This window comes from Artemia franciscana, chromosome 11 (genome assembly GCF_032884065.1).
Source record: "Artemia franciscana chromosome 11, ASM3288406v1, whole genome shotgun sequence".
Classification (NCBI taxonomy): Eukaryota; Metazoa; Arthropoda; class Branchiopoda; order Anostraca; family Artemiidae; genus Artemia; species Artemia franciscana.
The window spans coordinates 21,587,908-21,603,100 of NC_088873.1; the positions used below are offsets into that span (position 1 = coordinate 21,587,908).

Genomic DNA, 15,193 nt, shown 5'->3' on the forward strand with positions numbered 1-15,193 from the left:
AGTCCCCGGGGAAGGGCCTGGAAGTTACAAACTCTGACCATTGTTTGCATATAGTAATGATTATTGGGAAGTATGCAGACGTTTTCAGGGGGACTTTTTTGCCGAGAGGGGGGAGGTCGTGGGGAGGGTTACTTGGGAGGATCTTTCTATGGAGGAATTTATCATGAGGGAAGATAATTTTCCCTTATCAGGATTTTCTCGCATTATTAAAAAAAAGAGAAAATAAAAAAGTTTTTTCTTCCAGCTGGAAGTAAGGAGCCGTATTTAATACTACTAAAACGAACAGAAATTATTACGTATATAAGGGATTCGTCTCCTCCACAATACCTCGCTCTTTACGCTAAAGTATTTTAGTAATTTTAACTATTTATTCCATGGCCTTTGTGATTTAGGGGTCATTCTTAAAGAATCGGGACAAATTCAAGCTGTAGTGTAGCTTGAATTTGATGCTGTAGCTTTGAAAAGAGTGAGGTATTCACGGGTTGACGAACCCCTCATATACGTAAAAAATATACAAATATAGAAGTTCGTTACGTAAGTTAATTCGTAAGTTACGTATATTTATTAATTAAAAAAATGTTCGTAAAAAAACCAAAGTTCTTGTTGCCTTTTTAAGTAACCAAAAATTGGAGGGCAACTAGGCCTCCTCCTTCACCCCTTTTTTCAAAATTGTCCGATCAAAACTATGAGAAAGCAATTTAGCCAAAAAAATAAATTAAAATGCAAATTTCGTTTTAATTACTCATGTGCGGTGAGCAAAAATCAAAACATGCATTAATTCAGTAACGTTCAGAAATTAAATAAAAAAACAATTTTTTTAACCGCAAATAAGGAGTGACATTAAAACTTAAAACGAACAGAAATTATTCCGTATATGAAAGGGGTTGTCCCCTCCTCAACGCCTCGCTCTTTATGCTAAAGTTTTTTATTGTTTTAAAAAGTAGAGTAGTGAGTAAGAGTCAAACTTTAGCGTAAAGAGCGGGGCGTTGAGGAGGCGACAACCCTTTTCATACACGGAATAATCTCTGTTCGTTTTAAGTTTTAATGTTGCTCCTTACTTGTAGTTAAAAAAAAATAGTTTTTTTTTATTTTATTTAATCCTATGCAAAGCCGGACCGAGAAGAAAGTGCTCAAGGGAGAGCGTACAAACATAAGCGACATTAGATTTTTTCACAGGTACACAATTCCGATTTCTCTTGAACGCGAAATTTGGCTTCACTTTTGTAAACTGTGTTTTAAAGACTCTATTTTGGAATTAATTTATTCCAATACATATAGAAAAATCGGTAGTTAGTTGTGTAATGTTAATATTCGATGTTTTTACAAAGGCATTTTGAGAAAGTTTCTGTGAAAATACGTGTTGCAGGGTAATATACACTGAATTGTTGATGGATGAGGACGTACGAGAATATGTGCGCCTAGACTATAGTAGCCAAATATTACTAAGGTAGATAGAGTAAGGGTAGTTCAAATAGTTTATCAGTTCTGTGAGCCATTTAAAGGGAATAGCTGACCCCCCAAAAATGATTCAAATATTAAAATATTTCTTTCCAATAAGGCATTGGAAAGAGGAGTTTGATTGTATTCTCATGAGCAAGATGATAGTTTGCTCGGTACTTGTGTATTATCCAGAACACACTCAATGAGTGAAGTTAGGTTCTTTCGTGAAACAAACTACGATGCAGGTACATTTTAATTAAATATTTGGTACTTGTTCATTATTCAATTGATTCAATTTAATTCAGAACACACTCAAGAATTTTGCTGAGAAAATCCAGTTTCATAGCCACAAAGACAAAACTCAATTTAGTTTGCTACGAATAATGATAGAAGATAGTGTCTGAACATGGATTTTCAATTGAAGATTTGGGATTTGCCAAAGACTGAAAGACCTCCTTTTAACGCGATTCTTAACGACATTTCTGCGTTCTGGGCACATAATTCTAAGTTGTAATTTTACAATTTTCCTAATAAAGTATTATATTTTCATCATATTTTGTTTTATTTCTTTAGCTTTATCAAAAGTTTGGGCTATATATTTGCACATTAGGGGTGGGGGTTGTTGTGCATTATATCAAATACCTAACTTAACCTAACCTAATCACCTCTATATATAAAATATTTAATCAAAATGTACCTGCATTGTAGTTTGTTTCACGACAGAACCTAACATCACTTATTGAGTGTTTTCTGAATAACACACAAGTACCGTTTACTCACCTGAGCAGGATGAACTTTGACTTCATTAAAAAGGCGTTAAGAGTAAGATGTGGGTAGTCAGATTTTCTTAGAAATTGTCATCTGTCAGACGATTAAGGACGCCAGTTCGTGAAAATGTTACAGTTGGGGTAAAGAGTATTTCTCTAATATTTTTAATAAAAATACAGAAAAAGACATTTACAAAATATATGGTGAAGTGACAATTACCCCTCTCCAATTGACACCCTCCAGTTATCCCTCTCAGATTGATTGGCAAAAAAATCGGATTGATTGTTCATTTCATTTCAATTTAAGATATAAAAACGCTATTTGACTTGGTCGACTTTATTCATAGTTTCGTTTAAAACTCAAACGAGCAAGACATGTATAAAAAAGAATAAGAAAAAACAGAAATTATTATCTCTATTGTTATGAAATACGTAACTAAAACATTTTCAGTTTTTTTTATTACCTATCTGCATACCGTACATTATAATCTCTTATTTAGCAATCTTTTCACTTAAAACAATTTATACTCCTCATTATAACAATAAATCTTACTTTAAAATGACTGAATTTGAGAATATGACATTTGATTTCTTTAGAAGTGTTACTTTACGACCAGAAAAGAAAACATGACACCTAAACGAGAACCATATTTATTATAACGATAATTTTAGCCGCTTGTATGACAATAAAGCAGATGTGGTTTTTTCGGCCGTAAAAATGAAGCAAAATTTATCAGAATTAGTTACTCAATTGATCGTATATTAATTATGTATTTCTAAGAAGTTACAGGGAAAATCTTCTGCGTCGAATAGTAAAATAAAATTTAATGCAATGTGCATATTGAATTTGACGAATATGTAATGCCCTATAATTTGTGTTTCTTAGTTTTTTTTTTTTTTTTTTTTTTTTTTTTTTTTTTTTTTTTTTTTTTTTTTTTTTTTTTTAAGCCAGAATTTATTGCGCCAATTCTCTTATTACGAATTGCATGTCTTTTGTTTGTTTGGTACTATTAACGAATAATGTAATCTAGAGGGCACACAGGGTTGATACTTCAAGATTTTGAAAAAAAATATCTGTTTCGGTATTTTAATTAAAAAGGAATCGAAGGAAACCTAGACTTTTAAAAACATTTGTTTTTGTTTAAGCTATTTATTTAAAAACATATCAAATAAATCCTTGCTCTGCTTAAAAGTTCGGGTATTGGTGCTTCTTAATGTAACTGCCCCTCATAACGATAAGCAGAAGTAGAAGGTCCCTCCAAAAAAAGGACTCGTACCGACTTTTTCGTATAGAGAGATTCTGCAACTCGAATATTTTCACGGAAATTTTTTCACGAGTCTTACAACTGTAGTACTTGTACGAAATTAAATTGAAACACTCTCAGATAATAATCTATAATGTTATCATTCCTTTCCTTAATCTTGTTCTTCCCCTCGTTTTTGTAAAAACTGAGAGAGGGAATGAATATAATAAATGTGGTTGGTGGATTGGATCAACCCTTCGGTGGTCTCTCGTACTAAAAAAAAGAGGCGGTCTCATCATATGCGTGCGGTCCGAGTTCATTACCTTTTTTGCGATGCTTGTTATTAAGAATTCAAGCAGTTATTTATATAAAACAGGAAGAATTAATTGATTCTTGGTTAGTGGTTATTTGCCAATCCTTATCTGAATTGCCAAGAAATTCATTTTTATTAAATTTTTTTGTAGTATGTGTTTTGGTTGAACTATTGTTCTTCTGTTATTTCTTATGTTTGTTCTAGTGATTTGTTTTGGACCAGTTTTGATGTTGTATTCAGGGCTTGAGAAAAATATGTATTTTATTATTAATATCCTTTACGGAAACCAAAGCGCCTCTCATTTTGAGAGCTTGTGTATTTAAGTCACTAAGAAAAAATAAATAAATAAAGGATTTTAACTGTAAACGCATTAAAAGTGAAAATAATTTTTTTTTTTTGCTATGGGAAAAAACTAAAATTTTCTTAGACTAAAAATGAATGCATAGGACGGTCACAACATATTTTCTAACTATTCAGACACAAGATTTTATGTCGTGACGGCCCGACGCTTTTGTTTTTTGCACAGTCTTAAAAATTCTCAATCTTTCGCAACTTACAGGGTCCCCTTTAGTGTCCCCTATGAAGGCGATTGTATCTTAAAGAATCTTGCAATACGAGTGTAATGTTAGCTTTTGACAGAATTGAATCTACTGGCGTCATCAATGTCTGCTTTGGTTTCTATTTAAGTTATTAAACCTCAGTGGTTTTCAAACTGTGGTACGCGTACCCCATGGAGGTACACACAAATTCTTAGGAGGTATGCGGCCGGCCAAGGAAAAAGTAAAAGCGCCCCTTAACTCTAGGACTGGTAATTTTATTTATGTTTTAACAATAGTTTACTTAGTACCGGTTACTGAGAAGGGGTAACAAAATGTTTTGTGGGCAAAAAGGGGTACAGTGTCCAAATAAGTTAGAGAAGCACTGCTACGTTTAATTGACCAAGTTGTAAAAATATTTCAGATAAGAACAGTTATTTTTCTTTATTTAATATAAAAATGTAATTGCAGACAGCAGACCTAAACTTCAAATATCTCGCAAGAATAAAAGTAATCATTTGTGCGAACTCCTATTAAACATATAACCAGTAAAAATTCTAGTATTGGACTCAGCTGGCTTGGGTGCCAAATTGAATTATTTACAGTTGTAGTAATATTAATAGTTTAAAATTTCATTTAGTCGAACTTTGAAAATAACAGTTGAGTTAACTCTCTTAATTGAGATTGAGAGTGTATATTTAAATGTTAACTCTTAAAACGGTTACTTAATTTAACACTATTTTGCAGAAATATCAGCACATTGTTATGTATAGACAATGAAGCCTTCAGTCTTATTTTTGCAGACAGCTGGAAGGGCTTCAGAACCCCCTCCCTGTGAAATTGAACCCACCTCCTTCTGAGACAAACTTCTGCGTATATGCCTGGCTATGTGTATCGTCGTTAAGTAGATTTTGTTTAACTATATTGAATCAAACTTGAAATCACTGCCGAAGTTTTTTGTCGTTCTAGTATAGAACAATTGCAATCACAAAAATCAGGATATTGGGGGGGGGGTAGATTTCAGACCCGTTCTAGTTTTGCTTGCTCTAGGTGAAGGTTCTGGTCTGCGTATCTGTTTTTATTTTGTCGTTGGAGACAACTGCGAGAACACTAGGAAAGTCTAAACTTGAAAGCGTTTCTATATGGCTGTTGCAAAAAGCGTGGGTGCCGAAAAGGAAACAGGTCCATCATTTAATTTTCCCTTTAAATTTTGTAAAAGGAGAATTTTCGCTACTTTAAGTAAAAACCTTTTCCCGGAAACCCGGAATGATGATGATAATGATCTTTGGATTATCTCGTTCTTTTTTATTGCAAATTGTTTTTATTTACTTTCCATTTTTTGCCGAAGATGGGTGTTGTTTGCTAGCCAAAATGAGTTGAATTGTCACTTGGTACAAAAAAGGTATCATTTCTTGGAATTATTTTGTCCATGTCAAAACATTTGCTCTTCGGGTTTCCATAAAGCAATTAACTAATCTTTTCGCTCTAAATGATGCTTTAGCCTCACTTTTAATCTCTGGCTAAACCTTTTTTTTCATCTATTTGCTTTAGAATTATGGATATATTTTGTAGAATAATTTTGGACCAACACCAAATTGGAGAAAAGGAAGTAATTAGAATCATTTCTACTTCGCTAAACCAGGATAGAAGAAATCTGGGAAAGAAATACAATTTTTTGTTGTTCCCGGACGTGTCTTGCATTAAAAATAAATACAAACCTGTTGAATACGACTTATAGCTTTTCGAATTGTAAGATGTCCTAATCGCGCTCGTAGAGTATACATAGAGGCTCATAGGCTCAATTTCCGGCATTTGAAAAAGGATGTTTTTCTTTTAAACGGTTACTAAATTTAACCGCGTACATGGGAGGGACCTTTAGGCCTATGCACCCTTAAATATGGAATATATTAGTGACTTTCCTTATAATGTCAAAAATTATCCATATATAGGTCGCTTATTCTTGGTATCTTTTGTTCTAGCCCTCCCACTAAATATTCCACGCTTGAAAAAAAAAATGCATGCTTACGTGTCTATCTACATTATATTTGAGTTATTTTTGCTGCCTCAGCAAATGGTTTTCCGCAATTGATGCGCCTGTTAATTAAATTTAAAAAAAGGATTTTTCCGATGAAAATTAAAGGACAAATTTTTAACTTGGGTTTAAAATTGAAAACGGGCAGAAGTTAGCTTATGTCAAACCTGATTGGTTCAAAAATCTTTTTTTCCTACAATCCCTGTCTTGCAAATATTTCGTAGCTCCCCCCTGAGGCTCTTTATACTATGCATGTAGTTATGAAGTGAAAAAGAGGTTTTATTACTTTCCTATAAGCAATTGTTTGGTTTGTACATGTCGGGCCCCCCTAAAGCTGAAGAAGATGTCCATCAAATATTATGAGTTCATTATTAATTCAACATAAGTTTCTTATTGACACATTTTGGTATAGTTAGTCTCCATGGTTTCTCTGCAAAAAAATGCAATTTTTGATAAAAAGAGGTTTCTGTAATTGAAACATACCGTATTTTACTCAATAAAGATTTTTTTTTTTTACTTGAAATTGTTAATAAGTCAACTTTATGAAAAGTGATTAGACGTAAAAATCAGCTTTTGAATGAGCCCTTAAACAGGTGTCTATCATTTTCTTGTAGCTTTCTGGTTCTGATAGTCAGTAGTGGAATGCTCCAGTGCCCTGCCGAGTCTTCTATTACGGAAATGGCACGCAAATTTCACTTTTTCGGTACGATATTGCACTTTAAGATGTTGTTGTTATCAAGTCTTATTTATAAAGATCGGTTAGATAGAAAAATTAAAAGCTATCCATGATGTTCCAGTGCCCTGGTTGCGGCGAAGAATAAAAAAAGACACATCAGTGCTACCCATGCAAAAAAGCGATTTTCCTTTTTCCATGGCTGCAGCTATCACTGCAGCCATGATGAGTTTCCTCTTGCTAGCTTTAAACTCATCGTCTCGTCTTGTCTGTTTTCTTTTGTCCATATTTTGTCTGCTTGAAGAGACATTTTGATTTGCCTAAATTTTCCCAAGGAAAACCATTAAGTTTGGACAATTCTACTTCTATCTCGACAAGTACTTCCATGTCTTAAGATAGAGTCTCATAGCTGTCAGGAAAATAGTGAAATAAATCTTTCATTTGTGTTCATTTCGGTGTGAAATAACCTGGAACCGTCCCAAGAGAGGTGATTGACCTTATATCTAGTCTATTCAAAGAATCTTATTAAGACCACTGGGAAAGTTAGATGGTAGCCTGTCCCACTAAGGAATTGATTTGTAAACAGCCATGCCAGCGGTGTTATGCAGGAGTTGAGGAAATTATCTTGATAACAAGCGACATGAACAATTTTTTGCAGTTGAAAGGCTAGAAATAAGAAGCTGGTCAGCCATCTGAATAAAACATTTCGTTACCACGAAAAAGAGCAACTCGGGCCAATAGTAACCGAAACTCTGAAAAAAGAAATTTTGATAACACAATTAATACTTAAAAAATTGGTTTTTTATGCTGGTTCCAGATTTATAAGATCCAATAAGGACCAGGTTGCTATCGGTTGAAAATACTGATATAGCCAATGGGATTAAAAATATCAGTAAACTATATGTTGAACTTTCCAGTAGCAGAGGACGTAATGCCGTACGGCGGCGCATTCGTTCCTGAAGAATCAAAGAGTATATGCAAAAAAATGGTTAAAGGGTATTCGATCAAACAGTTTGTGGTAACGAACTGTAAGTAAGGAGCGACCTGGCTTAATAGTAACCGAAACTCTAAAAAATGGAATTTTGATACCAATAGGTATATCAAAAGAATCAACTTTTTATGTTGATTTCAAGTATATTAATTTCATTGGATTTAGCTTCACCCATCAAAGGTTACGATTGTGAGAAATTTTCCTGATTTTTGAAAAAAGGGAGGAAACACCCCCTAAAATTCAGGTGATCTTAATGAAAATCACACCATCAGATTCAGTGTATTAGAGAACCCTATTGCATATGGTTTCAGGCTTCTATCTGAAAAAAGGCAGAATTTGTTGTTGTTTTTTTTTGCCAGAAGAAAGATCACGGATGCGTGTTTATTTGTTAGTTTTTTGTTGTTTTGTTTTTGTTTTTTGTTTTTTTTTTTCTCAGGGGTGGTTGTATTGATGCAGCGGTTCTAGAATATTGGAAAAGGACTCACTCGAACGGAAATTAAAAGTTCTTGTTCTTTTTAATTGACAAACAAATTGGAGGGCAAGTAGGTCCCTTCCCCCATCCTTTTTTCCCAAAATCGTCCAATCAAAATTTTGATCGGGTTATTTTCGATCATAGTTTCCGAGTACATACCACAAGTGTCAGAGTACATACCACAAGTGGTATGTAGTGGGACATGTCCCAGTACCATGGGCAGTCATTAAAAAAAAATCATAACAAAAAAACCCTTAGAGATCCCACTCTGAAATTTTCACCAGTTATTTAGGACAATGAGAGCTTTGTATGGATAAAAGCACATAAAATTCTGCTTGGACAAACTGACCCAGGTGAGGGTTACTAGATTCCATTTGCTCATATTTTGCTGGTTAATAAAAATAATTCTAGTATTTCTAGATGCTTTACTTAGAAAGAGCTTTCAAATAGCTTTTATTTGGTATTTTACTTTTGTTTCTAGGTGCAATAGGAGCTGAGATACAGCAGTTTTTACCGTCGGCCGGTCGGCGTAAATCGGGCAGTTTGGGTCGATGTTCAATGACCCCTATCTCGGACACCGGTCAAGCAAAAAACCTAAAATTTTGGTTTTGGGAGTTTCTCATAGGGGTCTATCACTGTGCCAAAGTTCATCAAAATCGAAGACGATGATGCAGGGTCACTGTGTTGAACTGACACGGAATGCCCCAATATCCTCACAGAAGTAACCCTGAGCCTACCTCTGGTTTGGAGAAAAAATAAATAAGAATAATATCTGAACAGAATCCCCTGAGAGAGGTATCCTCATGGAAGGTAATGTAGCGCTCACCACAGGTTCGTTTCCAGAGACTATGCTCAGCTCATGAAAAGGTTTCAAATTTTATCTTTATTATCTCCTGTGATGTTGATGTTGTGCTGGGGCTCCACTTTTACCTCACCGAGGTAATGGTCTGCAGCAGGCTGACCATACACTCCGAGGATAAATTGTAGAATTTCAGATAGCCATTCACTCAGAGTAACACAAGTTTGAAGAACTGGCTGACAGCCATCCAGAGATTGCCAAAACAGGGATGTTTCCCTAGTGGCACTGAGGACCCTTTAAGCTAGCCTTTGTCTTTGGGGAAAGACTTGCAATTCATGAAGTGTCTACCAAAAACTAGAATCCCTAACTGTAACTAGCCACCAGTGATAGATTTTGGTAGATTAGAAAACAATATCTGATCAGCTTTTCACAAAATCTTTTGGAGTTTCGGCGATAGTTCGGTGTCTAGCTGGTGTCAGCTGGTGTGTACTGTTTGACAAGTGAAACACAAGGCTCGTTAAATTAGAATAAGAAGCTTTTTGAAAATTCCAAGTAACCTTTTCTTGAAGAGCGAGTTTTTGTGTAGGGGATATCCTCCTCATGGTTCTAGGTGTTTACCCCCCCCCCCCTTCCGGAAAATACCCCCGCTGAAAATACCCCCTCCCTCCGTGGAAATACCCCTCTTCCGGATAACATCCCCTGCCGTAAAAAATATCACCTGGTAGATACCCCCCGTGAAAAATGAGTCTTTCCAAGCTTGAGAATTTTATTTGATTTTTTTCCGCAGGTGGAAGGAATTTTGGTACTTGCGTATTATGCGCAACTCACTTATGTTTACGCTATGTAAAACTCGAGAACAAACCTGTGTCTTCGTTAGTTTCTTTCAGCTTAGCGCGAGGGAAGACAAAGAGAAGTTACAGAATAGATGGGAAATATATAATTGGGCTATATATTTGTACATTAGGGGGGGGGAGAAAGGGGTAAAATATTTGGACTGTTTGAAGTTAGAAAACAACTCTTGCTTTATAATATGCAGAATAATTGTACCTAACACACTTTGCATGCAGACCCGCTATACTTTACCCCCCCCCCCTTCTAATGTGCAAATATATGGCCCAAATTCGTTAATGGCCTTAGGCAGTTTGGTGCTGCAACGAGTTGTTAGTAGTAGTAGTAGTAGTATTGAATACTATGAAGATTTTAATAACAAATACTAAATTATCGAAAACATCAGAGCCGGCCCGGAAGTATTACGGCTTCTGCCAATTTTTCATGTGGAGATGTTTTGGGAAAATTATCTTCGGGCTTTTTTTCTGCGTTTTTTTTTTATTTCTGGGAAATTATTTTTACGGAAGGGGGCATTTTCGGAGTGACCGGGGAACCGATTAGAGATTAAAGTCTTATTCAAATGAAAGAATGCAAAGGAGAACTTTTCAGGCTGAATCGACCGCAAGCAATTTTACATGAAGGGGGGGGGGATTCTCAGCGAGGATGGAACTGTCTGGTGGAAATTTGACGGGGGGAGGGTTTACCATGCGTTGGATGAACTTTCGCCGAAGGAGATTTTCGTCTGGGGGATGCTTGCCCCCTCCATATAGGATAGACGCCCCCCACCTTAATACCTCGCTCTGTACGCTAAAGTTTGACTGCCGGTTCCAATTTTTAAAAGTGTTTACTGAAAAACGGAACGTTTAATTAAAATAGGAGGCTTTTTTAAAAGTCTTTACAGCTATAGCGTAAAGGGTAAGATAATGTGGAGGGGGCAGCCCTTCATATAAGGAATAAATCTTCCAAAATTAATTTGCAAATTTGGTTTTAATTTTCCATGCACGGTGAGCCAAATCCGAACCTGCATTAGTTGAAAAACGTTCATAAATTTGATACAAAAAAAAAGTTTTTAACTGAAAGTAAGGGGAGTCGTTAAAACTTGAAACGAACAGAAATATTACCGTATATGAAAAGGAGTTGTCCCCTCCTCAACGCCTCAATCTTTACGCTAAGTTTTTACTGTTTTAAATAGTAGAGTTGTGACAAAGAGTCAAACTTTAGTGTAAAGAGCGAGGCGTTGAGGAGTGAACAACACTTTTTATATAAGAAATAATTTCTGTTCGTTTTAAGTTTTAGTTTCGTTTTTTACTTTCAGTCAAAAAACTTGTTTTTTTTTTCATTTATTTCGAAAAAGAAAAACCTATTGCCTGTTGCTTAGACATAGCTTTTGTTATTGGGAAGTAAACGGACATTTTTCGGGAGGCGAATTTTCTCTGGGGGGAATTTTCAGTGGTTGGATGTGGGGGATGCCTCCTCTTAAATACTTTGCTCTTTACGCTAAAGTATGATCTTATATCCCAATCCTTTACAAACAAAAAGTGAAACACAAGGTTCGTTAAATTAGAATAAGATAGCTTTTTGAACATTCTATATAACATTAGCATCAAGAGCAAGGTATTATGGAGGGAGTGTCCTCCCCATATCGTAATAATTTGGTTTAAGTTTATGTTGATTCTTACTTTCAGTTGAAAAAACCTGTTTTTTTAGTTTAATCACTCAAAGCCATAAACAATTCTCAGGGGAAATATTGAAATGCCACTGATTTTACGCTTTGGATGCGTGAGCTAATTGCATGGGGGCAGTTAGATTGCCTCTTCATTGTCTTTGTCAAGGTAGCGTTAATCAGCTCTGCAAGGTTGGAATGTGACGTTAATTATGCAAATAAGTAAACAATTTTTCTATTGGTCTGACCATAACTGAAGTAGGAGATCAAATACAATGCAAAATTAACCTAGGTTAGAACGCTTAAGAATAACAATGACGTCGTTGATATTCACTGACACTTTCCCAACTGTCAAATTTCATTTTTACCGTTTTATTTTTCGTTTCTTTTGGGTCTCGGTTCCAGTTATCAGAAGATGAAAAAAAGAAAAAAAACCTATTAAGGCCATTGGGAGGGGGTAACAAATTTTCCTAAAGTTGAGAGATATCTAGATCGTTTTTTCCACAATAAAATGTTACTATGCCAATTTTCAGAAAAGTATCGGGTAGAATTCGATATGGCGATATATTTGCCATAATAAAAGAAAAAGATAAGAAATGTATTTGGCACTTTTACTTTTCTGCCTTTCATACTTTCCTTTAGAATTAGCCCTTAGCTTAAAATATGAAAAAACTGCAATTTTTTTCTTATTCAAGGCTATTATTCAACTAAAGTTTTACTGATCTCCAGCGCTTTGCTAAATAGCTCAAAAGACTTGGCTTAAATCTGTTTTTGTTTCTTAAGTGACTCATTAAATCCACTAGGAGGTTTATCAAAGGTAAAAGGGTGACAGCCCTTCCCAAGTATTTTTTCACAGGGAATTCTCGGTCTGATATGTAGGTCACCAATGAATTGTGGCCTCTGCTCCCTTCAATCCCATTTCTCATGCGTGATTTTTGCAAATTGTAAATTAATCTCATGTCTGGAAGGGTTTCAGATAACCTATTGTTTGCTGTTTGTTTTTTGACAGTTAATAGTTTTCTGGCTGAAATGGTAGAATATGCTAGAACATTTTATCCAGGTTCGCTGTAGCCTTCTGAATTTGTTTTTAAAAAGGCAAGCAAATTTTTCTTCGTAAAACTACAATTCCTAGGATTCTGTTTTTTTTTTTTCTACTTCTAATCACTATCGTGGAGTCGTACACTACCCGAAAAGGCGAACTTAATTTTTGAAATTCGGATTTTTGCTAGATATATGCAAGGGGCTATTGACCTGAGACTTCAAATGTGTGCTCTCGAGGGTCTGGAGCTCCAAGAATTAAATTTAGGACAAATTATGTGGAATCATTTTTAAAAAAGAACGTGAAATTTGCACGTTTGTATTGGCGCCAAAAGAAGGAGCATTTTGTATAATTTCCAGGTTATCCGCATTGAAGATTTTCTAATTTTCCTCTTTTCTAAAGCTGAACTTTGTTAACAAATGTTTTTGTATTTTAGGGCGAATCTTCCTGGACTTCCAGCTAATTTTGTGCCCAAAGACTTCCCTGATGAATTTCATCCAAGTCATGAGTTTCACCCTGACCTGAGTGATGACAATGACGGAAGAGGTGCTGAGAGTCATCTTCCGAGGGCTGGAAGAATCCCGACAGACACCCTGGAAGGGACTTGTCAGCTATACAAGGGCACTATGTGTGGTCAGATTTTGGCTAATAAAAATGTATTTGTTCCGAATGGACAAACTCAGAAACATATTGAAGAAAAGTTATCATCTGCATTCACAGTTATTACACGTTCCGGGTGAGTTATTAACAATTCGTTGCTAATATATATGGTCGTACTCATGTCTCTCCAGTTCTTCTTAATAATTCGAAAATTGTTTACGCTTATTTTTTTTTTAATTTTAGTCTCCAAGAATCTTGTTGGATATATAAACATGGGTGCACCATTATGTAGACACTTTTGCAGAAGGGGACCCTCGAATCCGTATCTCCCTCTAGAAGTCTGGATTTTTTACGATTTCCCTTTTAATGCCTAATATTTTCCATATAATTAGCCTAATTTTTTGCGTTTCTCCTGGATTTATACCCCTCCTCCATGGAACTCTGCCTTTAAAAAAAAAAAAAAAAATCGTGCGCTTGCCCTCGGGTGGAAATTATTTACTGCTAGACAGAGATGAGGCTGTTCATAAAAACGAAAAAGTTTCATTTTGACGCCATGATTTCTCAGTCTTTCTGGAAGCAGTTTTCAAACTTATTAATTTTTAATCCTACTAAGGTAGCCTGACCAGATATTAGCTAGTAAAATGTAACTGTTCCTTAAGGAGAAACTGCAAATCATATTAAAGAAATTTTTCTTTTAGTTTCCACACTTATTGAATGCTCTGTGCCACAATCTTCAGCATTTTATTCTTTTCATTGTTTCACTCATGTCTCTAGGCGCACTTTCAAAGAGTGTAGTTGGATATGTATCCAAGGCTGTATCCAGGGGGTAGGGGGTTTGAATCCCGCCCCGAAATGTTTGTCCGATTCGTAAAAAGTCAACAAAAATGGATATAGACAAATTTTGATGCGTTTTTTAAAGTTGTTTTGTACCCCACCCCCCGCGAAAAAATCTTAGATGCGACTCAGTATGTATCTAACTCCAAACTAGTAATCATATTCATATTACGTATTCGGAAGGTTAGTTTTAACACTTGCTGAAACTTCAGGGAATATCTCGACATTTTCAGAAACCTGGTCTTTCAAAGGGATGCAGCCAAATTTACTCTCGTCGTGATACCTATGCTTATGATAATGGCAACCTAACACGTATCAATACGATGTGCAAATCAGGTCGGCGAATACTCGAGCTTGAATACTTATCTTTAAAGTAACTTAAAAAAGGATGAAAATAGCAGCTGCAGTAAATATTACATTTTGAAAAAATTGATTAAAAAACCGATAGCTTCAAGTACTAACGCCAAACACGAAGTTCAACCAGTCATATAAATCTTATCCTTATTAGTTTATACCCGTATTTTATTAAGGCGGGCGAAGATACCATATGAAGAACATGATTCTAATAATCATTGCGATAAAACGTTCGTGGTTAATTATTATTATTCATGCAATCTGAGGTCAATCTTAGAATTTATTGCTGCAAAAGCTACACGACAAAATTTTACTTGAAAGTTAATAAGTCTATCTACGGGGAACGCTTGAACGCTTAGCAAAAAGTTAAAATATTAATCTTGGAGTGAGAAAGAAATTAAACCGCTTTCCCTCTATAAGTGGGCTTGAAATTTTCAACTATGTTTAATTGATTTGCGACCTAAGCAAGCAGTTTTTGGGAATTACTGAATTCCGCCCTGACGTGGTCTTACGTATACTATTCAGTTTCGGTGGAAGGAAGTGGACCCAACTTCGAAGAAATCACAAAAATAAGTTCAGTATATGAAAAACATAAAAAATTATAGGGC

The 15,193-nt window shown here is 35.3% G+C and overlaps 1 protein-coding gene across 4 annotated transcripts in view; it reads left to right on the top strand.

The window, feature by feature from the left end:
* The window catches only part of LOC136032960 (tyrosine-protein kinase transmembrane receptor Ror-like), a 595,320-nt gene that overhangs the window by 481,327 nt on the left and 98,800 nt on the right, over positions 1 to 15,193 (top strand). For all 4 annotated transcript variants that reach the window (XM_065713445.1, XM_065713444.1, XM_065713447.1 and 1 more), the window contains one exon: positions 13,234 to 13,533. In XM_065713445.1, the coding sequence (XP_065569517.1) occupies positions 13,234 to 13,533 (300 nt within the window). The remainder of the gene's footprint in view (positions 1 to 13,233; positions 13,534 to 15,193) is intronic.